Below are 20,982 nucleotides of genomic sequence, written 5' to 3'. Positions count from 1 at the left end.
TTTCACATGTTAAACTAATCTAGTTTAATATTAAGGGCAAAGATTATTGTTTGAGCCGTCTCATATAAATGTTATATGCTTAAACGATAAGTCCAAGGAATATGTGATTGGAAGAATGCGATCTAAAGAAGTTAGATTCATGAGACCATTCTTTCGTTGACACATCCTAAACGTTCCTGATCATAGGATTGTCAATTGGGCATTGACAGTCCGTTAAGATCAGTACGTGTTATGTCTTCTCTCAGGGAGAGTGACTGGTCTCGAGTCATTGGTGTGTGTGACATCAAGACAAGTACGTAGGTGCTCAATAGAGAATGAGTTCACTGAACACGATCAACGAAGAGTTCTCATATTCATGTCACATGAGAACTCATGGTTGGGATAATGCAAATTAGTCTTTTGACCTGAGGCATCACAGTTGTCTTGTGGTTAGGTCCTTAATCTTTGATTATGTCAAAGTCACTCCATCAGGAGGGTGTCCACGGCATCGTTGGGGTTAAGCCACTTAGCCATGGAGGCAAGTGAATGCGCAACAAGGGATCTCTGACCTTCAAACTGTTTGAGGGAGAATACTCTATGATATGATTTAGAATCTCTGGCCAGAGTATGAATGAGATTTAGGAATGTGTTCCAAATCACATTCAAGGTAATCATATAAGCACAAGACTCACATTGGATAGTAGACATGAATAAACTATCAAACCAAACAATGTGGTCAAGAGTATTGTATTAGAGAAAGACCGTATTGCATTTGTAATCCTAAAACTGAATAGGTTCTCCACCTCTTCTGATTAGCTTGGGTAACCATGACATGCTGCTAGGCGTCAACCATGGTTTGTGGAAGCCCTAAAAGTGTATTATCACTAACGGGAGAATTGAAAGTAAGTTTCAATTCACAATCGATTTGAAAGAGTTTGAATCGCCCACTGCCTCGCTAAAAGGAACCTAATGGATCGTACACCGTGTAAGGTAGAGATTGAAGATTCAACGGAGATGAGTAAGAATAATTAAATGTTTTAATTATTTATGGCAAGGATTAATTAATATGATTATTAATCAAACGAATAAGTTCGTTAAAAGACCACGGGATAGTTTTGGACCTTAAGGCCCAATGGGCTTCGAACGTCAAGTCCATTGACTTAAGTTGTATGACAACTTAATGAATAATGATTCACAAAGGCCCAAATAGCCCAATGAATACCCTAAGGCCGGCCATTTAGAGAAAGAGTGGGTTTTGGACTTGTTTACAAGTTTGCCACTCAAATGAATTAAGGTATAAGTGTGACTTAATAGCCAAAATTCATTAAGGGTTGTTTTTGGGGAAATTGGAGAAACATAAACTCTCCTTTCTCTCTAGAAATGGCCGGCCACCCTTGAGGAAAACATCTAGCAATCTTACTTCCTTAAGGTCACTCATTTCTTCTCCAATCTTACCTTGGTGTGGAGACTTAGAGGTTCTCAATTTTGGGAACTTGGAGAAACCTTTTCATCCATCCAAATCCATGGATCTAAGATGCAAGGAATGAAGGCCCTCTCTTTGGGTGATTAGCCTTTGCTTATGCAAAGAGGAATCTACAAAGGTATTGATTTCTCAACTCACTTTGTTTTGAGTTGAGTCTTGGTTCACCTATCTACTAGGCTTTGAAGTTCATGGGTTAAGTTTTGTTTTTGAGTGCATATAAACATGATTCCGCCTTTTAATTGTTAATTGCATGTTGTTGATGTTGCTCAAATGAATTTGTTTTTCACAAATCTTCCTTCACTAATCACGTCCAAAATTGCTCCAAATTCTTATGCAGGAGGTGTGTACTGTTAATACTGAGCACTTTTAGGCCCGTCTAAGAGTATCAGACATGAAGGGAGCCATGAAGAAGCCCAAGGCAAAGTTATGAAGGCCAATAGCCCAAGAAGCTTAGGGTGGGACACACCCAAGCATGAGAGACCAACAACTCGTCACTCTTATGCATTAAATGCCGAGACAAGAGCATGTGGCAAACTAACAGCTTTATCGCATAAGCCTCTAAGGAAAGGTCTACTCAAATGTCATTCGCGCTGCTTAATGACTCGAAGTCAACTGGAGGGACCCAAGATGGGACACAAAGCAAGTCGAAAAGGTGCTTGGAGGGATTGGATTGGATAACCAAGACCGACCGAGAAGGATGGTGCACTTTACTCTGAGAACCTGTGTAGCTTCGACTAGACACCAATCACTTCACCGCCGAATGTCAAGTTGGCAAGTGAAAAGATGCCAGTAAGCTAGTCTACGTATGTGGCGCAACAAATGATAGTGGGAATAACCCAACGCAAGGGTTTCCTAATGGTCTATATAGTGAAAACCCCTAATACCGGGGCCAAACAACAAGACATAGAAATTATATGTATTAGACGGGCGCTATTTTAGTCTTGCAATCAATAGAATTTGTGCAACATGAAATTTGTTTAATCTAAATAGAGGAGGGATATTTGAATTCGAAACCTGAATAAAAGACCTTATGTATTTTAGTAAGAAATTTACCGTCATGAATAAAAACCTTATGTGTAATCAATTACGTGCCTTGATTTTTTTTCATGATAAATGATTGGATCATAATTTTTTATCCTACGATCAATGAGATCATCATTTTGTTTTGGGGAAATTATAATCAAACATGGAATTTATATGAAAAGTTTAGTATTGAGACAATTATATTATAAGAACAAAAGTTGTTTACGAGTTTTGATAGGATTACCACACTATATTCAAATAAAAAGTTAAAGTCATGGCGTAAAACTATATTACTATGATATTTTCTTTCAATGTAACTGGATCTTCCTCTAAATCGTATAGACCTTCATATATATGAACTGACAAAAAAGAAATTAATATTTATATGGTAAAACATAAGGCTAGATATAAGGCTGGGTTTAAGATAAACAAAAATATATATTTAAGGACCAGCAAGTTTTGAATCCATGCTTGTTTGAAACTAACAAATTATACTCACCGACCCATGTTATTTATTGTCTAATCTTGCACATAATTGATATACATTAGAAAATTTTTCGAATGGACCTGAACTAACCCTGACCCCAAGTGGCTCCGTCACTGATCAGACTAGACCATCAGTTATTCAGGATATTTGGATGCGCTCTTGTAATTATTTCAATACTATTTCTTTGTGAAATGTTTCTAGAAAGGCTAACTTTAGACGGATACATAAAGTTTCTCGAAGTTTACTACATATCTTTATTTAGATTAATAAATTTAGGTCGGCAGGGAATAATTTATAGACCTATTAGTTGGACCTACATGTCAATAAAATGTGAAAAAGATTTCAATAATTTATCATGCCAATAATAAGAATATAAAACACACGTGAACTAAACTACTTATTGACATGCAATCGACATGGATGCATGAATTTCAAGCCTGTAGAATGCCTATGCTAAGTCTAGAAGCTCGGAATCTTGCATTCACATGCTGGAGAAATTTTATTGTCAGGTATTATTGACATGTACTTAAAGGATGAGTATTTCTAAGTGAAAAACTATATTCTATAGTAAAATGATTTTCACACGATTTTTTAGTTAAAATGATTTATGAGATTGACATAATTTTTTATTTGGTCCATGAGATTTAAAATTAATAGAACTGGATCCTGAGTTTGTTTATTGTCAAGCATTTTGGTCCTTATGTTAAAAAATTTCGTTAATAATGACAAAATGACAAAAATACCCTCAATTTTGTAAAACTATTTTGGCCCATTGTTTACTAATTTGAAAGTATTTTTGTTATTTTGGTCCTTGGTTAATAGAGATTTTTCACGAAATGACCATCTCAGAGACCATTTTGACCAAAAAGAGAAGTTATATTAATCTCAGAGACCATTTTGGCTAAAAAAAAAACATTTTCACACTCTATTTTCTCTTCTTACACATTCTCTCGCTGTTAATTTGAATACGACTAAGGAGAATTAAATGATAGAAATTAACATAATGTATACTAAAATGGTAAAATGTGTGTGTGGAGATCACCCCTAACACATACTCGCACATGGAAGGGCAAAACGGCAGATAGAGAACTTGTGTTAGGTAGCAAGCCAACATGGCACATTTTGGTTTTGTTCAGGCTAGATTGTCCCTTATACAACTCCCCATGTCTTGCCTGTCGGGCAAGGTTTGCTGTTTGGTTCACTACAACATGAGTTTGAAATTAGTTTGAATGGTGCATTTGTGAGGCCTTTATTAGGTCTTCAGGCTCACAATCAAAACTAATATAGAACTGAACGTGCCACTGTTGTCTTTGTTTAACATACTGTCTTTTTTATTATTAGATTCATTGATTACTTGCACCACAAGTCACAACTTCTTAATTTAATCGAATTGCTTACAGATGGGTTAAATTTGTATCAAGTTCTTTTTCTTGCCTTGTAAACAAGGATTTCAGTTGAATATCATATGACCAATTATAAGAAAGTTCATGTTCTTTTAAGTGCTTTCCTTAGTAACAACAAGGAAATAAGAGCAATCAGTTTTACATGATAAAACATATAGAAAAACCTTTAAAGAAAGCAATGGAAATGACATGAAGACTAAATAAGATGCATAGAAGTCAGATCCACTTTACACAAATGCAAATAAAGGACATTTGGACAAGGTTACAACCTTGTGGGGCAAGGTTTATCTCATGTGGGTCACTTCTTCTTGTGTTTTACAATGGCTGGTGCTTTTATAAAATAGAATAACAACAAAGGCTTACAAAAAGGATTTGGTATTACAAAAGGAATGTGCAGCAGAGCTTCTAAAATTGACAAGAAAAGGCTTTTCTATGGTGGATCTATAACTTGAAAAAGGATAAACAAAACAAAGCTATCTAATTTTTTGGTGTCAAGTTCAGAGTTGAGTGTGTTGAGAGAGCTTTCTACTTGCAATCTTTGCTGCTTTTATAGACCTTTTAGCCCGGATGTCCAAACCTTCTCTTTTTTTAGTGTACTTCCCTCTCAGTGATGGCTTATGGAACAAAGTGAGTCACCATTTGCTTTTTTTATATTTACCTATCCTTGCCATGAAAAAGTACTTCTTATTGAGGGTGAGCTGCCCTCTACCCTTTGTCACTTCCATCAGACCAAGTCCAGCAGGGCCTTTAGCCCGATGGACCGTAGATTGCACAGGAGCAAATTGTTGGGGCGATCAACTCCAGTCCATGCGGGCTTCAGTGCAGGAGGGGTCCTGAGCAATAGGCCTGGCACGAATCGATGGCCCGAGAGCCCGAGGTGGGCATTTGCAACGCTGAAGTTGCTCTCATAGGCTTGTTGCCTATTAGCTGCCAAGTAATAGTATTATATTCACCATGGGTTGCCTCCTTCACCAGCCGAAAGCCAATAAGTTTTTTGCAAACTTGGCCTTTACTGAATTGAGCCCAATATTAGTTATTCACTCAAATAGGTTTCAGTAGTGGTGATTTTTGATCGAATCAAATTGGAAGCAGATTTTCTAACCAAAATATTTCAAATACTATAAGGTTGACTCATATTCCTATATATCTAGCGAGCCTAGATAGCTTCATGAGTTTGGCTAATTGTTAGATTGATTAGTTTGCTTGTATTTGGATCAATCTTTATTTGCAAATTAAAGTTCCATTAGAGACAGCACGGATTACTTATATTTGATGCTAGAACAGTGCATGTTAGAGCACTCTTTTGAGAAATGAGAATGACTGGTTTTAATTAGGATCTTTCCACTGATAATTAAATAATAGTATATATTTGATCCTAAAAAAGGCACACAGAACAACATGCTAAGCAAAAGCACTAAAACAAGCGAAACCATTTTTACCAAAAAAAAAAAACAAGTGAAACCATGTCAAATGCAGGTCATCAGAAATAAATAAACACATTCCTTTTAACTTCTCACATACTTCTGTTGAATCGTGTTCGTTGATTTTATTTGATCCATTCAATTAGATGGCCAAATATTAAAGAGAGATGAGAGAAGTTAAAAGAGGTGCGTGAAAATCACATATCAATAAGTGGAGCAGGAAGACCTTATCCACCCGTCGCAATTACTCTTAAAGCTAGAAATTGTTTTGCTATTGACGCTTCAATCCATCCAATAATCAACTTAACTGTTATTATTTTTTAAAAGGAATCAGCTGGTGGCGAAGCCACGACAGTCCATCCTTCTAGAGATTAGAAAGACACTTATAGGCATTTCAGCTTTTTTCTAGGCACATATTAGGTCACCATGGTCCATATTTCTATATGTATGTAGGTTAAGAATTTTATTATAATAAATCTTTTTTTGATGTCCATATAACATTTGTTAACAATTCAACATCAATATGACTCCATATACGAGAAAGACAGGTCAATTAAGAAAGAGTTCTTTTACAGGTAGGGACCAAAATGTTACTTGCTCTAAACTAGAAGGTGTAAATTGTAATTAACCCATTTCTAACACAACAGATATTGCGAGTTAGGAAATCAAACAAAACGATCAAATACAGTAATGAATGTTCTCAATCATCTGAACTATAAACTACTTGCGACTTGTGATAACTTTTTCCTACTGATTTCATTTGTACTGGTTTGGACTTTGTTTATTGGGTTGCCTTCTTTCAGGCCTCGCTTTTTTCTTTTGTGAACAATGATAGCTAGGAGAGGTTTAGAAAGCAAATAATATATTTACACTTGCAGGAGGCTTTGTATGGTATGGGTGTATCCTTCAGTGACGTTTCATGCCAATACTACAATATATTACTATCCAGCATCAAAACAAAAAAGTATTATTATCCAGCATCAAGGTTGAGTCCTCCTCAGTCTTGCATATTAGGCTGTAGAATTTGTAACACCACAAAAGGTCTTGAGAGGAGAGACTAAATTCCTGGCCTCACCTCTACTGTGAAACCTCATATACTCAAGACTAACCAATGGGTTATAGAGCAGTGGGTGCCTCTCGTCCACCAGTTCTTCTGGTACCTGTATTATTCCGTTGTTGAATGTAAACAACCCAAGTGAGTACCTCGTCTTATCTCCACAATGCTTCACTCGATGATGACATGCTTTTATTCTATCATTGCTCCATACCTAATCAAACCAAGTCAAAATAACAAAAACAAAATTGTTACTATTTGTAGCACGCCCACATCAAACAATGCGTAAATTAGTGTATTATCACCTAACTAGCTGACATTTTTGTATTTTCCTCGCATTTGTATATGAAATAGGTGTATGTTGAATTGGTCAGGTATATATTGTTGAAGACAAGAATATAGAAATAATAGAATAATTAAAAAACTAATAGGGAGTTAGCTGAGCTAAGTAGCACTAGTATATATTGTAATTGAAAGCTAAGTACTTGATGGTATTTAATTATATGGCAATGGGAACAAACCTGCAATCCATCACCGGCCATGAACAAGAACTGTGAAGGTGCGGACTCAATGTTAATCCAGTCACCATCCTTGGTCTTAACCTCCAAACCACCAACGTCGTGTTGAACGACGATGGTGGTGAAGTTCTTGTCTGTATGGCTCGCAAATCTCAAGGTAGCACGATCAGCTTCCTCTGGTTTATTATACTTGAGGAATCTAAGAAGGTGGCTGTTGGCACTAGCAACAGACTCGTACTGCTTTTCTGCTCCATAGCTTTTAAATAGCATTTGTTCAACTTTGTGCTCCAACTCTGATAATAATTGGGCAAATGAATCTGTAGTTTCACTGCAGCAAAACAAGAAGAAAAAAAAATTATAACTATGTATGATACATTTTAAACGAAATTCAACGTTTGATTTATGTTAAGTGGGTTGTGTTCTCTTTTTAGACATGTTTGACACTGCTTCAAGTAAAATTTATGCTTATGCTTTTATTAGAAGTGCTTTTTAGAAATACAGCTGGAAGTGTTTATTAATTGAACAAGCAACTTCTAAAAGCGCTTTTATAAGCGAGAATTATTTTCATGTTTTTCTGAAAGTTGCAGTCATAAATGTTTTCGCCGTCACGCAAGCGTCTTTATTTTTTCTAGAAGCAATAATCCTAAATATGACTTTAGAAATAAGAAAATAATTTAGTTATGTTGGTAGACTAGGAATTAGACCATCTTCTAGATAATAATCAACAGGATCAACAGATTCACAGTTTAGAATGTAGACAATTTGGCAAGAAAGCATTTTGTTTTTAATTTAACCAACATGTAAAATACAAAGAACACTACAACTGCTTACCAGAAATTGCTCTTTCCATCGCGCCACATGAGATTTTTGAACTTCTGAGTTTCTTGTGGGGATGTGACATTATCAATGGCGATACCTTCATAGAGTGGCATGAGGTGGTTGGGTCCAATATACCCACGATATGGTTCATCACTAACGTTCTTCACTTTGTTTTCCAAAGGAACCTCAAACAAATCTTTGGCCTGCCCAAAGATATTGTTCAGAAGTTGTGCAGAAACTTGATCGTACTGCGCCACGAAACAACCGTACTCTTCGAGTGCATATCGAACTTGTTTGGAGGTGGACAGCCAAGAACTTGAGCCAGGCTTCAAGGCATCGATGGAGAAATTGATGGTAGGAAGCTTTGGAAGTGTTAAGGAACCCATTAGTTTCACTGGTACAAAAGATGCTGTGCAGTACTTTTCTGATCTCTACTAGGTGAGGAAACTGATGGGTGGCAAAGTGAGATGTTTCATGCTGCTTTTATAGTGGTCATGCAATTTGGGTCCCCTATAGTCGTAATAAATTAAAATGAATATTAGTACGTCGAGCATGTAAATATTCCGGTCATATTTTTTATTTTTATAACTTTATGTGGTCATCAGGTTTCGTCATTTTGAATTTTTGAATTTCTTATGTTGTCCTAATCATGTTAACTACATTTCACACTCTTTATTTTTGAGTGAATTTCAAAATAGATCACGAGGTTTTAATTTTCTTATATTGTCTCATAAGCATTAAGGTTTTGAAATTGTATCAATTTACACATTTTGATTGACTAAGGATTTGAATCTTCATTAAATTTATGACATAGTGAGCATAAAACCTGTAACTGGATCGACATGTAAACCACGTTGCACCACATAACCTAAAAACTCATCAATTTAATGAATAATAGATGTTCAAATAAAGGAAATGTGTGTTTAGATACAATTCAAAACCTTAGAGGGTAATGCGAAAAAATTGAAATCTCATGTCTTATTTAAAAATCACCTCAAACTTGAAGATATAAAATGTAATTAGTCTTTTCTGTTAAAAAAATGTAATTGGTCTTATTTTTTATTTGTCTAAAAGACATTAACTTTGTTGGTAATTCATATTATAATATTAATTTTCAAAATATAACAGTTTTTTTCCATTGGAACACATTACAACACTTAAACAACAATAACACACAATCTTTCCTTGACGAATGTGATTGTTAATTATATAGTTGGTGGATTCTGTGACTATTAGTGTCCTGATATAAAACTCATTTCGATCACTTAATTCAATGGGTGGTCAAAATGCGCATGCGCCCTTCCTGTCTCAATTACTGCCTCTTTCGTTAGGTATGACGTTTTAATTTAATTATTGGGATATTTGATATAGGCTTGCTGATTTTGAATTTTTTAGACTAAACATATATGTTTTTTAGAAATTTGATTAAACATTTAAAAAAAAAAACATGTATTAGAATTAATCATTTTCTATACCAAAATTGCATGACCTGTCACTACACTATAATTCCTAAAATCTCACTCCAAAAATATACACATCATACTGAAACAAATTTCTTATAATCTAACATTTTTATTACTTTCTCCTCCTTTAGAGATAATTGTTAAAAAAAGGTGATTGGTTCAATTTATCGTCACAATATCCCTACAATTTAGCAATGATTATCTATGATTTAAATATATATTTTTTCCAAAACGGGTTTAATTTTTTTTTTTTTTTACCAAATCAGTTTTTCTTTTAGTACATTAAGAGAAAGTAGGACTAACAACAATATAAACATAAATAAACAATGTGTACGAAATTGAACGTACCAAAATAAAAAATAATGTACCAAATCAAACGTCCCAAAACTGCAATAAATGTACCAATTAACGATTTTTACGAATTCAAATGTACCCATTGATTACATATATACAATGTATTGTACCTAATAATAGTTCATCAACAACTCTAAGTTAAAAAAACAACAAAGGAAAATAGTTTCACAAAAATATTGAAAAAATTACACATAACTTTTATGTTGGATCACCAACTATTTGGAAAAATAATCAATAAAAACAAAGCATTTTGGAAAAAGAGATAATGTTAATGTATGTAGAACAAAAAAATATTATGATCGAAAAAACGTATTTGGAAGAAGAGAAAATATATTAGTAACTAATATCTCCACTAAATAAGAAAAACTCATCAAGCAATTAAAAGTTAAATTAAAAAAATATAATAATGACATGTAATTTAACTTAACAAAAATTGTTGAGGTGAATATTAATCAAAGCGCTTTAGTCAAATCTTAAAAATACTAAGGTGGGTATTGGTCAGCTTTAGACACGTCTAAAAACACGTGGGTCATGCAGGTTGGTGCTTCGAATTAAGTTAATGGGGTTCAGGAATGGCTCTGGCTTCTGAGTCGACTTTCCAAAATAGGAAAGTTGGGTCTTCTGACTTCTGAAGGTCAAATTTTTCATTAATAGCACATTTTGGTCCAAATGACCAAAATGCGTTCCAAATTAAAACACTTTTAATTTATTCGTTTTAACTCTGATTCACAAATAGATTTCACTGATACGTTTGTGAGGTTGAGCTCTATCTAACCAACTCAATAGTTGACCCAAAAGGTCAAATAAAATTTAAAATGACAAAAATACTTGTCATTTCATTTTTCTCAAAACCTGACAATATAACAAACTAACTTCAACTAGATCTCTGAAATACTTCTATAAATGAAATAAAATACTTAAATTGAGGACGGGATATCACATACGTCCTGCTTGTGAATGCAGTGTGCCAACTCGCTTCTGAACTCAGTCGAACGAATAAAATAGATGTGGCGGTGGTATTGAATACGTTGCTGACTTCTGCACCGAAGTGATTACAACCGATGAACAAACATGTCTTAGCCTTGGGTTCTAGAATATAAAGACAAGGTTACTAGGTCTTCATTGCGCCGAACAAGGGGTAACTGGGTATTTAATGAGATAGCATTTTGAGATGAGAAAAATGAGAGTTCTTCGTCCACAGAGACTTAAATAGATAATCAACCAATCAGTTATAGTGTTATTCACTGATCTTAACTGAAGGTGACTTCAATAGACAATCAACCAATCAGTTATAGTGTTATTCACTGATCTTAACTGAAGGTGCTTTGAATCGCCTGTTATACGGCTCCACTGCTATTAATGCAAATTGAAGATGTCGCCAGTTGTCAACACTTGTCTGAATTTTTTTTTTCTCATGGATATGAGCAAGGTTTCTTGTAGAGCGTTTTGGGTTGTTTGTCGAGTTAAAGAAGGTTCTCTACGTTGAAAAACCTCCTTTATTTATAAGTAATCCGTAATGGTCAAGACAAAAAATATAAATTGATACAATTTCAAAATCTCTTAGCCCTAGTTTGGTACTGAGGTGATTCTGAAAAAATAAAAAAATAAATAAAAAGTGGCTATCAAAAAAAGCTGGGAGCTTTTTTATGTTTGGTAAACATTCAGTTTCAGTTTTTTTTCACAGTTTTAGGTGAAAAAAAGCCAAAAACACAAAGCTGCAAAACCCAGCTTTGAAAAACCAACTTTTTTTCACATCTGTTTCACATAAAAGTTTATCAAACACTATAATACTGTTTCTTTTTTGTTTCAAAAACACTTTTACAAAAAAGTTTACCAAACATTCTGTGGGGCGTGGAGCAAACCCCGCGACATGTAACACGAGATGAGTTTGGTAACTCTCGGTCTAGGAGAAGAGAAAGACTCGGATCCAGGGAGGGAAAAATACCGGTATCCCAGCTCCATTTCAAGCCTAAGCTCTCCCTCCGCTTATAATTAAAACTTCACCACTTAATTTGAAAAGCACGTCAAACCCAAAAAATGTAAATGTAATTCGCATATTTTATTATTATTTTTTTAATTTATGAAATTCATCGAAAGAAGAAAGATGCTCAGTGATATTATGTGACATCCCACATCGCCCAGGGGAGTGATCCTTAAATGTATATTCTCATCCCTACCTAGCATGAGGCCTTTTGGGAGCTCACTGGCTTCGGGTTTCGTAAGAACTTCGAAGTTAAGCGAGAAGGGGGCTAGAGCACTCCCAGGATGGGTGACCCACTGGGAAGTTGCTCGTGAGTTCCCAAAAACAAAACCGTGAGGGAATGATAAGCCCAAAGCGGACAATATCGTGCTACGGTGGTGGAGCGGGCCCAGGAAGTGATCCGCCCTGGGCCGGGATGTGACATATTAGACCAAGGAGGTAGATTGTCTGCCCTTCTCTTACCGTGCCCTTCTCATCCCCTTATATTTGTGCAGTTACAGTTAAACCACGTCAACATTTTATATTCCTATTACTTTTTGTCTTATTATCTCTATTAAAAAAATTAATATAAAATGTTGACGTGGCTTAACTGTGACTGCACAAATAGAAGAGGATGGGAAGGGGACGGTAAGAGGATGACAGACAATCCACCACCTTAGACCAAAACACAAAGAAGCACGTGGAGGCACTAGAAATTTGTATTTAATTAGTTAGTTTAGTACTTTTGATTCTTTGAGTGGAGATATTTTTCAGTGTGATCGGTACACGGCGTGGTACACCACGTGTCATTAAACAAATGGAGGGATATGTGTGCTAAAAAGTTAATAACTTAAAAAATAAAATTTCCCACCATTCCTATTAAAACACTTGGTGTACCACTTCTGTTCTCGTCACAACTAAAAATTTCTCCTTTGAGTGTCTACTATTTTGCAGTTCAATTATTGTTTTGTTTAGGGTGAGGATTAATTTAAGGCTTTTTTTATTAGCATCTCATGTACTGTTGAATACACCCCACATTCAAATTTGATATTAAATAACTTATACACTCTACTATGCAATGTTAATTTTGAGTTTATTAAGTTTTAAAATAAAAAATAAAAAATTTCTGAATAAACCTTAAATCATTTTCAACGTATTATTTATCTACTTTTTTTTATCTTCCCAACAAATGCGAGCAAAATGATGAAACTGCCGGATTAGAACTTGAATGGAGTGCGAAGAAATTAACAATATTTCCTTATGTATGTCGTCTCACGGCATAACCCCAATTTAAAGAAATGATAATAGTAATAAAATGGCTAAACACAATCTCTGTTCTGCAATTCAACACCAATAAATAAATATGTTTTCTTTTTTTTTCATACATCTGAAAATGCAATGAAACTACATCAACATTCAGCTACGTTTTTGCCAATCTGGGCAAAGTCCTAGTGCCATTCACATTACAAGAGACCCTCTGATTGTTCTCCTTTCCCTTGCTGCTTTTACCCTCGAATTTTTGTCATTAAACCTCAGCGAATTACCTCGCCTGCCACCCTCTCCAGAGTCTCAGCAGCCTCATCTTCCTCCAATCTTGATTGTGACTGAGTATTATAAGATGTGAAGAATGTGGGATGTGTATAGAAAGCGTAAGGTGTATGATGAAAATGGGGGTGGGAGGGTAATATGGGGAAGTAAATGAGGTATATTAAGATAAAATTTAATTGAAAAAATAAATGCAAGATATATGTGGAGTTTATTTAACAATATATGAAGTGTACATATAATAAGCCTTAATTTAAACAATTATTACAAGTCGGATGGTGGGTTGAGAGATAGATCGAGTGGGCGTATAATATTCTTGCTAATGCTCTAATGGTGCATTTTGGTGGTTAATCTTATCCCACTGCCCATATCTGCAGCATGCATATATTCGGTGAATAATATAATAATTTGCATCTTTCTTCTAGAAGTAGATTAACTTATGTACTAAAGTAATTAACAAGAATATGATAATTTCAAACTCATGAAAAGGACAGTTCTTTTACGTGTATGTACTAAAGTCCACCAACTCTGACCAAAAACAGTATTAGGGTTATCTTATAGCCTTCTAGAGACCTTTTTCATCTTTCGGCTTGGAAAAAGTCCACCAACTCTGACCAAAATTTAAAAATCCAAAAAAACCAAAGAAGTCCACTACAGTTTAAAAGAGATTGAGGAAACCAAGTCCAACAAAAATAGTACCTGGACTAACAAAATTCTCTTTCTTATTTTTTTAACTTTTGCTAGAATTTATATTCAGTACCCGTTTGAAAGTATTTATAAAAAATGATTCAAAATATTTTTAGAAAAAATATTTTTGAGTTTCAAAAGTACTTGGAGTGTTTTTCAAGTTTCACTTGCATGTTTACCAAGAATGATTCTAAAAAAAAAAATCACAAAAAGCATTTTCACTAATTTTAAAGACACTTCTAAACAAACCTTTAAAATTTTATCAAAACAAAAGAAGCTGTAACTGTACTTTCTTATTGTATTTTTTTTTTCAATTAATATTGTTTTTAAAAAGGAAATACGATATCAATTTCATGAAGAAAAAGGGTATTAAAATATACATATTCATGAAGAACAACTCTCAAAAGGGGTCCTTACAAGTTGCAACAGCATCTAAGCTCCGAAAAAAAATAATAGTATCTGGTAAAATACATTGCAACAAAACTATCAAGATAATGAGTTGGAAATACCTATCTCACTAAGAACTGAAAGAGAGAGAGGATCTATAGAATAGATGAAGTCAATAGTACAGAGACGTGTGAGATGAAACTCTCAATCCAATTTTGGACGGGAAACATGATGCTCAGCTCGTTGAGCTACTTGAAACTCTCAATCCAATTTTGGACTATATCAGGATGGTAGGTGAAAAAATGCCAGCAAGCTTACATATGTGGTGCAATAAATGTCAGTGGAAAGATCCCAACGCAAGGGTTTCCTGATGGCCTATATAGTGAAGACCCCCAATACCGGGGTCAGGCAACAAGAGACAGAGATTATATATATTAGCGGGACGCTATTTTAGTCTTGCAATCAATAGAATTTGTGTAACGTGAAATTTGTTTAATCTAAATAGAGGAGGGGATTTGAATTCGAAACCTAAATAAAAGGCCTATGCATTTTAGTAAGAAATTTACCATCGTGAATAAAAACCTTATGTGTAATCGGTTACGTGCCTTTATTTTTTTTCCATGATAAATGATTGGATCATAATTTTTTATCCCATGATCAATGAGATCATCATTTTGTTTTGGGCAAATTTTAATCAAACAAGAGTGAAGGAACTTTAAAATTTATATGAAAAGTTTAGTATTGAGACGATTATACCATAAGAACAAAAAATTGTTTACAAGCTTTGATTAAAAAAAAAAAAAAAAGATTACCACACTATATTTGAATAAAAAGTTAAATTTATGGCTCAAAACTATTTTACTATAAGATTTTCTTTCAACATTAACTGGATCTTTCTCTAAATCGTATAGGCCTTATTTTATATGAACTGACAAAAAAGGAATTAATACTTATATGGTAAAACATAAGGCTAGGTTAAGATAAACAAAATATGTAAAGACTAGCGAGCTTCAAACTCATGCTTGGTTGAAACTAACAAACTATATTCAGTGAACCCATGTTATTTATTGTCTAATCTTGCACACAATTAATATACACTAGAAGAATTTTCAAATGGACTTGGACCAACCGTGACCTCAATGTGGCTCCTTCACTGATCATATCAGACCATCAATTATTCAGGATATTTGGATGCTCTATCGCAATTAGTTGCATAATTTCTTTGTGAAATGTTTCTAGAAAGGCTAACTTTAGTTAGATTAATAAATTTAGGTCGGAAGGGAATAATTTATTGACCTGTTATTTGGACCTACACGTCAATCAAATGTGAAAAAGGGTTCAATAATTTATCAAGCTTCTAGAATACCTATGCTAAGTCTAGAAGCTCGGAATCTTGCATTAACATGCTAGGGAAATTTTATTGTCAGATATTATTGAAATGTTAAAGGGTGAGTATTTCTAACTTCTAAGTGAAAAACTATATTCTATAGAAAAATGATTTTCACATAATTTTTTAATTATTAATCTTTGAGATTGGCATAATTTTTTATTTGGTCCATGAGATTTAAAGTTGATAGAACTGATCATTGAATTTGTCCACCGTCAATCCTGTTAGTCATTCTGTGAAAAATTTTCATTAAATAACGACATAATGACAAAAACACCCTCAATTATTGTAAAATCATTTTGGCCCATTGTTTACTAATTTGAGAGTATTTTTGTCATTATAGTCTTTGTTTAAGAGAGATTTTTTTTTCTTTCACGAAATGATCAAAATAATTGACGGTGGACAAACTCGAGGACCAATTGTATCGATTTCAAATCTTATGAACAAAAAAGAGAAGTTATACCAATCTCAGAGGTCATTTTGGCTAAAAAGACTTTTCACACTATGTTTTCTCTTCTTAAACATTCTCTTGCCGTTAATTTGAATAGACAAAGGAGAATCAAATGATAGAAATTATAATATGTACTAAAAAGGTAAAATGAGTGTGGAGATCATCCCCCCAACATATACTCGCACACGCAAAGGGCAGAACGGCGGATGTAGAACTTGTGTTATGCAACAAGCCAATGTGGATGGAATCATCACACCAGGTAATTCTATTCATGGCACATTTTGGTTTCAGTAGAGGTGATTTTTGATCGAATCGAATTGGAAGCAGATTTTCCAAACCAAAATATTTCAAATACTAAAAGGTTGAATACGGGTCTAACTCCTTCTTCTTGCACTAAAGATCTTGTCATTTCCGAAGAAACTAGAGTTTACATCTCTTTTCCATTTCCATTGTGTTTCCACACCCCTTCGAGATCCCAAAAAATGGACAACTTCCTTTTTTATGGAACACATACAAGATTCACCACTAGAAAAAGGATAATGGTAACCCCACCATTAACTACTTCATTTATGAACTTCATAGTAATATACATGTCCTACCGAGACATAATTTGTAACTTGCTATTATCTTGCCTAGTAGGTAAAGATTTACCTTCATGGAAAGAAAAATTCATTTGGATTGATATGAGAATCCAACTATATTGCATTGCCAAAATCCAAGTTGAAATTTTGAAAGAGGTTAACCCCCTTTGCATCTCTCATGTTACAATCCTCTTTCGTTATATCCAGCTAGCCAAGGTAACATCATGAGTTTGGCTAATTGCTATATTGAATGGTTTAGTTTTATTTGGATCAATCTTTATTTGCAAATTAGAGTTCCATTACAGCATGGATTACTTTTATTAGAAGGCAAACTAATGAAAATGATTTGAAAACTTTGAGTTTTAACGATAAGAACAAAATAAAGGGTAAAGTGAATAATACTATAATTAACTTTTTAATGTAAAAATATGATTTTTTGTTAAAGTGCACAGTACCAAGAGTTTTTCGTTAAAGTTCTCTTTATTAGATGCTACAGAACAGTGCATGTTAGAGCACTCTTTTGAGAATGACTGGTTTTAATTAGGGTCTTTCCACTGATAATTAAATAACTGTATATATTTGATCCTAAAAAAAAGGCGCACAGAACAACATGCTAAGCAAAAGCATTAAAACAAGCGAAATCATGTCAAACGCGGGTCATCAGAAAATGATAAACAACATTTTTTTTAAGTTCTTATATACTCTTATTGAATCATGTTCGTTGATTTTGTTGATTTATTCAATTTGATTGTCAAATATTAAGGAGAGATGAGAGTTAAAAGAGATGTGTAAAAATCTAGATATCAATAAGTGGAGTGAGAAGACCATATCTGCCCATCACAATTACTCTTAAAGCTAGAAATTGTTTCGCTATTGACGCTTCAATCCGTCCAACAATCAACTTAACTGTTTTTTTTTAAGGACCAGCTGGTGGTCAAGCCACGACAATCCATCATTCAAGGGATCATGAAGACTCACATATGTATTTCAGTTTTTTCTCAATCACATATTAGGTCACCATGGTCCATATCTCTATCTGTATGTAGGTTAAGGATTATATTATGAAAATATCCTTTTTTAATGTCCATATAACATTTGTTAACAATTCAACATCACTCCATACGCGAGAAGGATAGGTAAAGATAGGTCAATAAGTGCTACCTTAAAAAAAGCAAAATAACTTAACAATTGTTTTCACAGATGGCTTAAAAGTGTCAGAATCCCCAACTGAAAGATAAGAAAGTGTCTTCTTTTACAAGGTAGGGACCAAAATGTTACTTGTTCTAAACAAGAAGGTGTAAAGTGTAATCATCCCCATTTCTGACACAATTGATATTGAGAGTTAGGAAATTGAACAAAACGATCAAATGCTGTAATGAATGCTATTAATTAATTAATCATCTGAAGTACAAACCACTTGTGACTTCGGATAACTTTCTCCTATTCATTTGTAGCTGGTTTGGACTTTGTTTATTTGGTTGCCTTCCTTCAGGCTTTTTTCTTTTGGGAACAATGATAGGAGAGGCTTGGAAAGCAAATAATATATTTACACTTGAAGGGTGACTTGTATGGTAAGGGTGTGTCGTTCGGTGACGTCTCATGCCAATACTACAAGAACATGCATTGGTCTTTCTCCACATGTCTTTGTATCATTAACACAAGACGCTACTATGACGTTGTATTTATATCATACAAGTTGCTCTCTTGCACTTGAAACACAACCCTGGGAACCGGCACTATTTGTATCCACTTTGTCATCTACATATACCACCACAAAATTGAACACTCTCGGGCTTTCTCAGACAATGTTTTAGATCTCTTCTCCTTAGCATCTAATAAACATGTGCCATACTATCATTACTCATTAGCCAACACCCTATCAATAGTGATGAAAACACGTCTATATAATTTCACAGATACAACCTTACCTAGCTGCTATCAATCAACGAATAGCACCCATATTCTCCGTGATACATGCGTCCATAATCTTCCTTAGTAAGATTATATGTCCATTTCAACTTTCTAAAGAATCTTTTGGCTTTTTCTTTCATGATTTACATAACATAATCATGTTCATAACTTAAAATTTTTGTATTAGTACAACGCATTAAGAGTTTTTCTGTATTAGTACAACACATCAAAAGTCTTATCCCACGTCCAAAATTGAAGCCTTTCATTATAGTTTAAAATGCGTCTTGATTTTTTTTTGGATGACAAAACGCGTCTTGGTTTCTTCTATTGTCAGTTAGTTTTGAATTAGATGCTTTAATACTACTTCACTTGTTTAACATAATTTACATATGAGGGACGAGCTGAGTGTATAAGTAATAATTGCGTATGTATTATTAAGTATAATCAAAGTAGGTAAAAGAAGCTTTGAACCAATTTGAAAAATGGAAGAATACGAAAGGAAAAGGTTATCGGTCATTACCATGATCGTGTTACACGTCATGATATAAAACTTGTTAAATAAGAAATGATCATGTACAACTAACACGTGCTTTCACAAACCATTCATTCATGCGTCTCTTATAATTTAGATGTTTTGATGCTAATATTCGTTAACCAAAATTAACATGAAGAGCAAAACCACTTGTTTCTGCATACCTACAGGCCGCAAACACAAAGATCATCAAGAGAAACTGCAGGATGATCGGTCGTCTCATTCCAGCTCTCGTCGAAGCCGCAAGAGTAGAGGACATCATGATGGTGCAACGGCTCCTGGTGGTGGTCAGGTTGATGGAGGCACCACCACAGCCGCCGCAGCCTCAAGCAGTGATGTTGGTAGCGCAGCTGTTGTAGTGATGACTGCTGCCCACCTGTCTATTATGGATGGCGGTGACAGTGGTAGTGGTCATGGTGGTGGCGACGGCGGTGGTGGCAACGGTGGTTGATGACACTGTAAAGTTGGTGCTTTCTTTTTGCACTTTTGTTCAATTATTGTCTACAATTACATCGCTATTTATTTATTTATTTTTTTTTATTTGTAAGGAATTTGGGAGGTATCCTTTTGTGTTTGTTGTACTAGGATTGTTTACTGCGTGCGATTGTGAAGTTTTGCATTTGAATGAATGGATTTTCATTTTCTCTGTCTGCAAACCTTTTTTATTGTTGTTCATCATGCATGGTGCCTTCGGTAGCAAATTAATCTGTCTCAAAAGCTTTGTTAGGCTGATCTGCAAACCATCAGTTGGTTGCAATTATCGAAGTCTGACGCAGTGTGACAAAGAGAAGATCAATCAATGTTAATTTTAAAAAACGAGAAATTCAAAATTTATTGATTCATAATTGATAAGATAACAAACCTAAAGCCAAAGAGTCTTATATACTGTGTATCTTAACCCTAGAAGCCCTTGGAGTCGATGATTTTTATTTTAACAAACGATATATCTACACGAAGGGAGAGGGATAGTCTCACAATGGGTTAGCAATTATGTTATTCAAATTCGTTTTTAGCGAGAATCAAACCAAAGACCTCTCACTTACAAGTGAAGAAGAATACCACTAGACCGTAGTACTAAGTGGCAAGTCCATGATTAGAATGAAAAAATTAACAAAATAATGACGTCCATAAAACTTAGAACTCTAATAAAACACTAAAAACGACAGAATTTGGCTAAAAAGTCCATATATCACAACAAAACAATGTGCTTAATGCGCGTCGTCGTCACTTTAACAACATACCATGGCCCAAATTTGACACATAGCAGTGTGGTTGTTGCCCGATTTGCGCCTTTCAACTTGATCCTCAATCCATTCCGCCATATGATCTACATCAAAACTAGATTTCACTATTATACTATTTTGATCACATATGATAGTTAAGATATGAATATGTATTGCACTTTGGAAAGGCCTCCCAGAAGAAATAAAACCAAGCTCACCAGCCCAAAACAAACACTAACGTAATTAAAGGCCCAACAAAACTCAATCCACCAGCGACCAACAACACATGCATAAACCCAACCAAAACGCTTTTG

General features: G+C 34.5%; 1 protein-coding gene across 1 annotated transcript; it reads right to left on the bottom strand.

Annotated features, from left to right (window-relative positions):
• Positions 1-6,362: 6,362 nt before the first annotated feature.
• Positions 6,363-8,625, bottom strand: LOC137743937 (deoxypodophyllotoxin synthase-like). The gene is made up of 3 exons (XM_068483867.1): positions 8,200-8,625; positions 7,372-7,696; positions 6,363-7,064 (listed from the first exon to the last, which is right to left on the bottom strand). The coding sequence occupies exons 1-3, from the start codon at positions 8,571-8,573 to the stop codon at positions 6,807-6,809; spliced, it is 957 nt and encodes a 318-aa protein (XP_068339968.1). The 5' UTR covers positions 8,574-8,625; the 3' UTR covers positions 6,363-6,806.
• Positions 8,626-20,982: the final 12,357 nt, after the last annotated feature.

The sequence above is a fragment of the Pyrus communis genome, chromosome 8, assembly GCF_963583255.1.
Source record: "Pyrus communis chromosome 8, drPyrComm1.1, whole genome shotgun sequence".
NCBI lineage: Eukaryota > Viridiplantae > Streptophyta > Magnoliopsida > Rosales > Rosaceae > Pyrus > Pyrus communis.
This window is presented reverse-complemented; position numbering and strand designations above follow the sequence as displayed.

Excerpts from the sequence above, each read along its gene's own strand:
- LOC137743937 (XM_068483867.1), bottom strand. The coding sequence starts at position 8,573 with ATGGGTTCCTTAACACTTCCAAAGCTTCCTACCATCAATTTCTCCATC. Across the intron at positions 7,697-8,199 it reads GATGGAAAGAGCAATTTCTG|TGAAACTACAGATTCATTTG; the intron begins GTAAGCAGTTGT and ends GTTTTGCTGCAG. Across the intron at positions 7,065-7,371 it reads TGGCCGGTGATGGATTGCAG|GTATGGAGCAATGATAGAAT; the intron begins GTTTGTTCCCAT and ends TGGTTTGATTAG.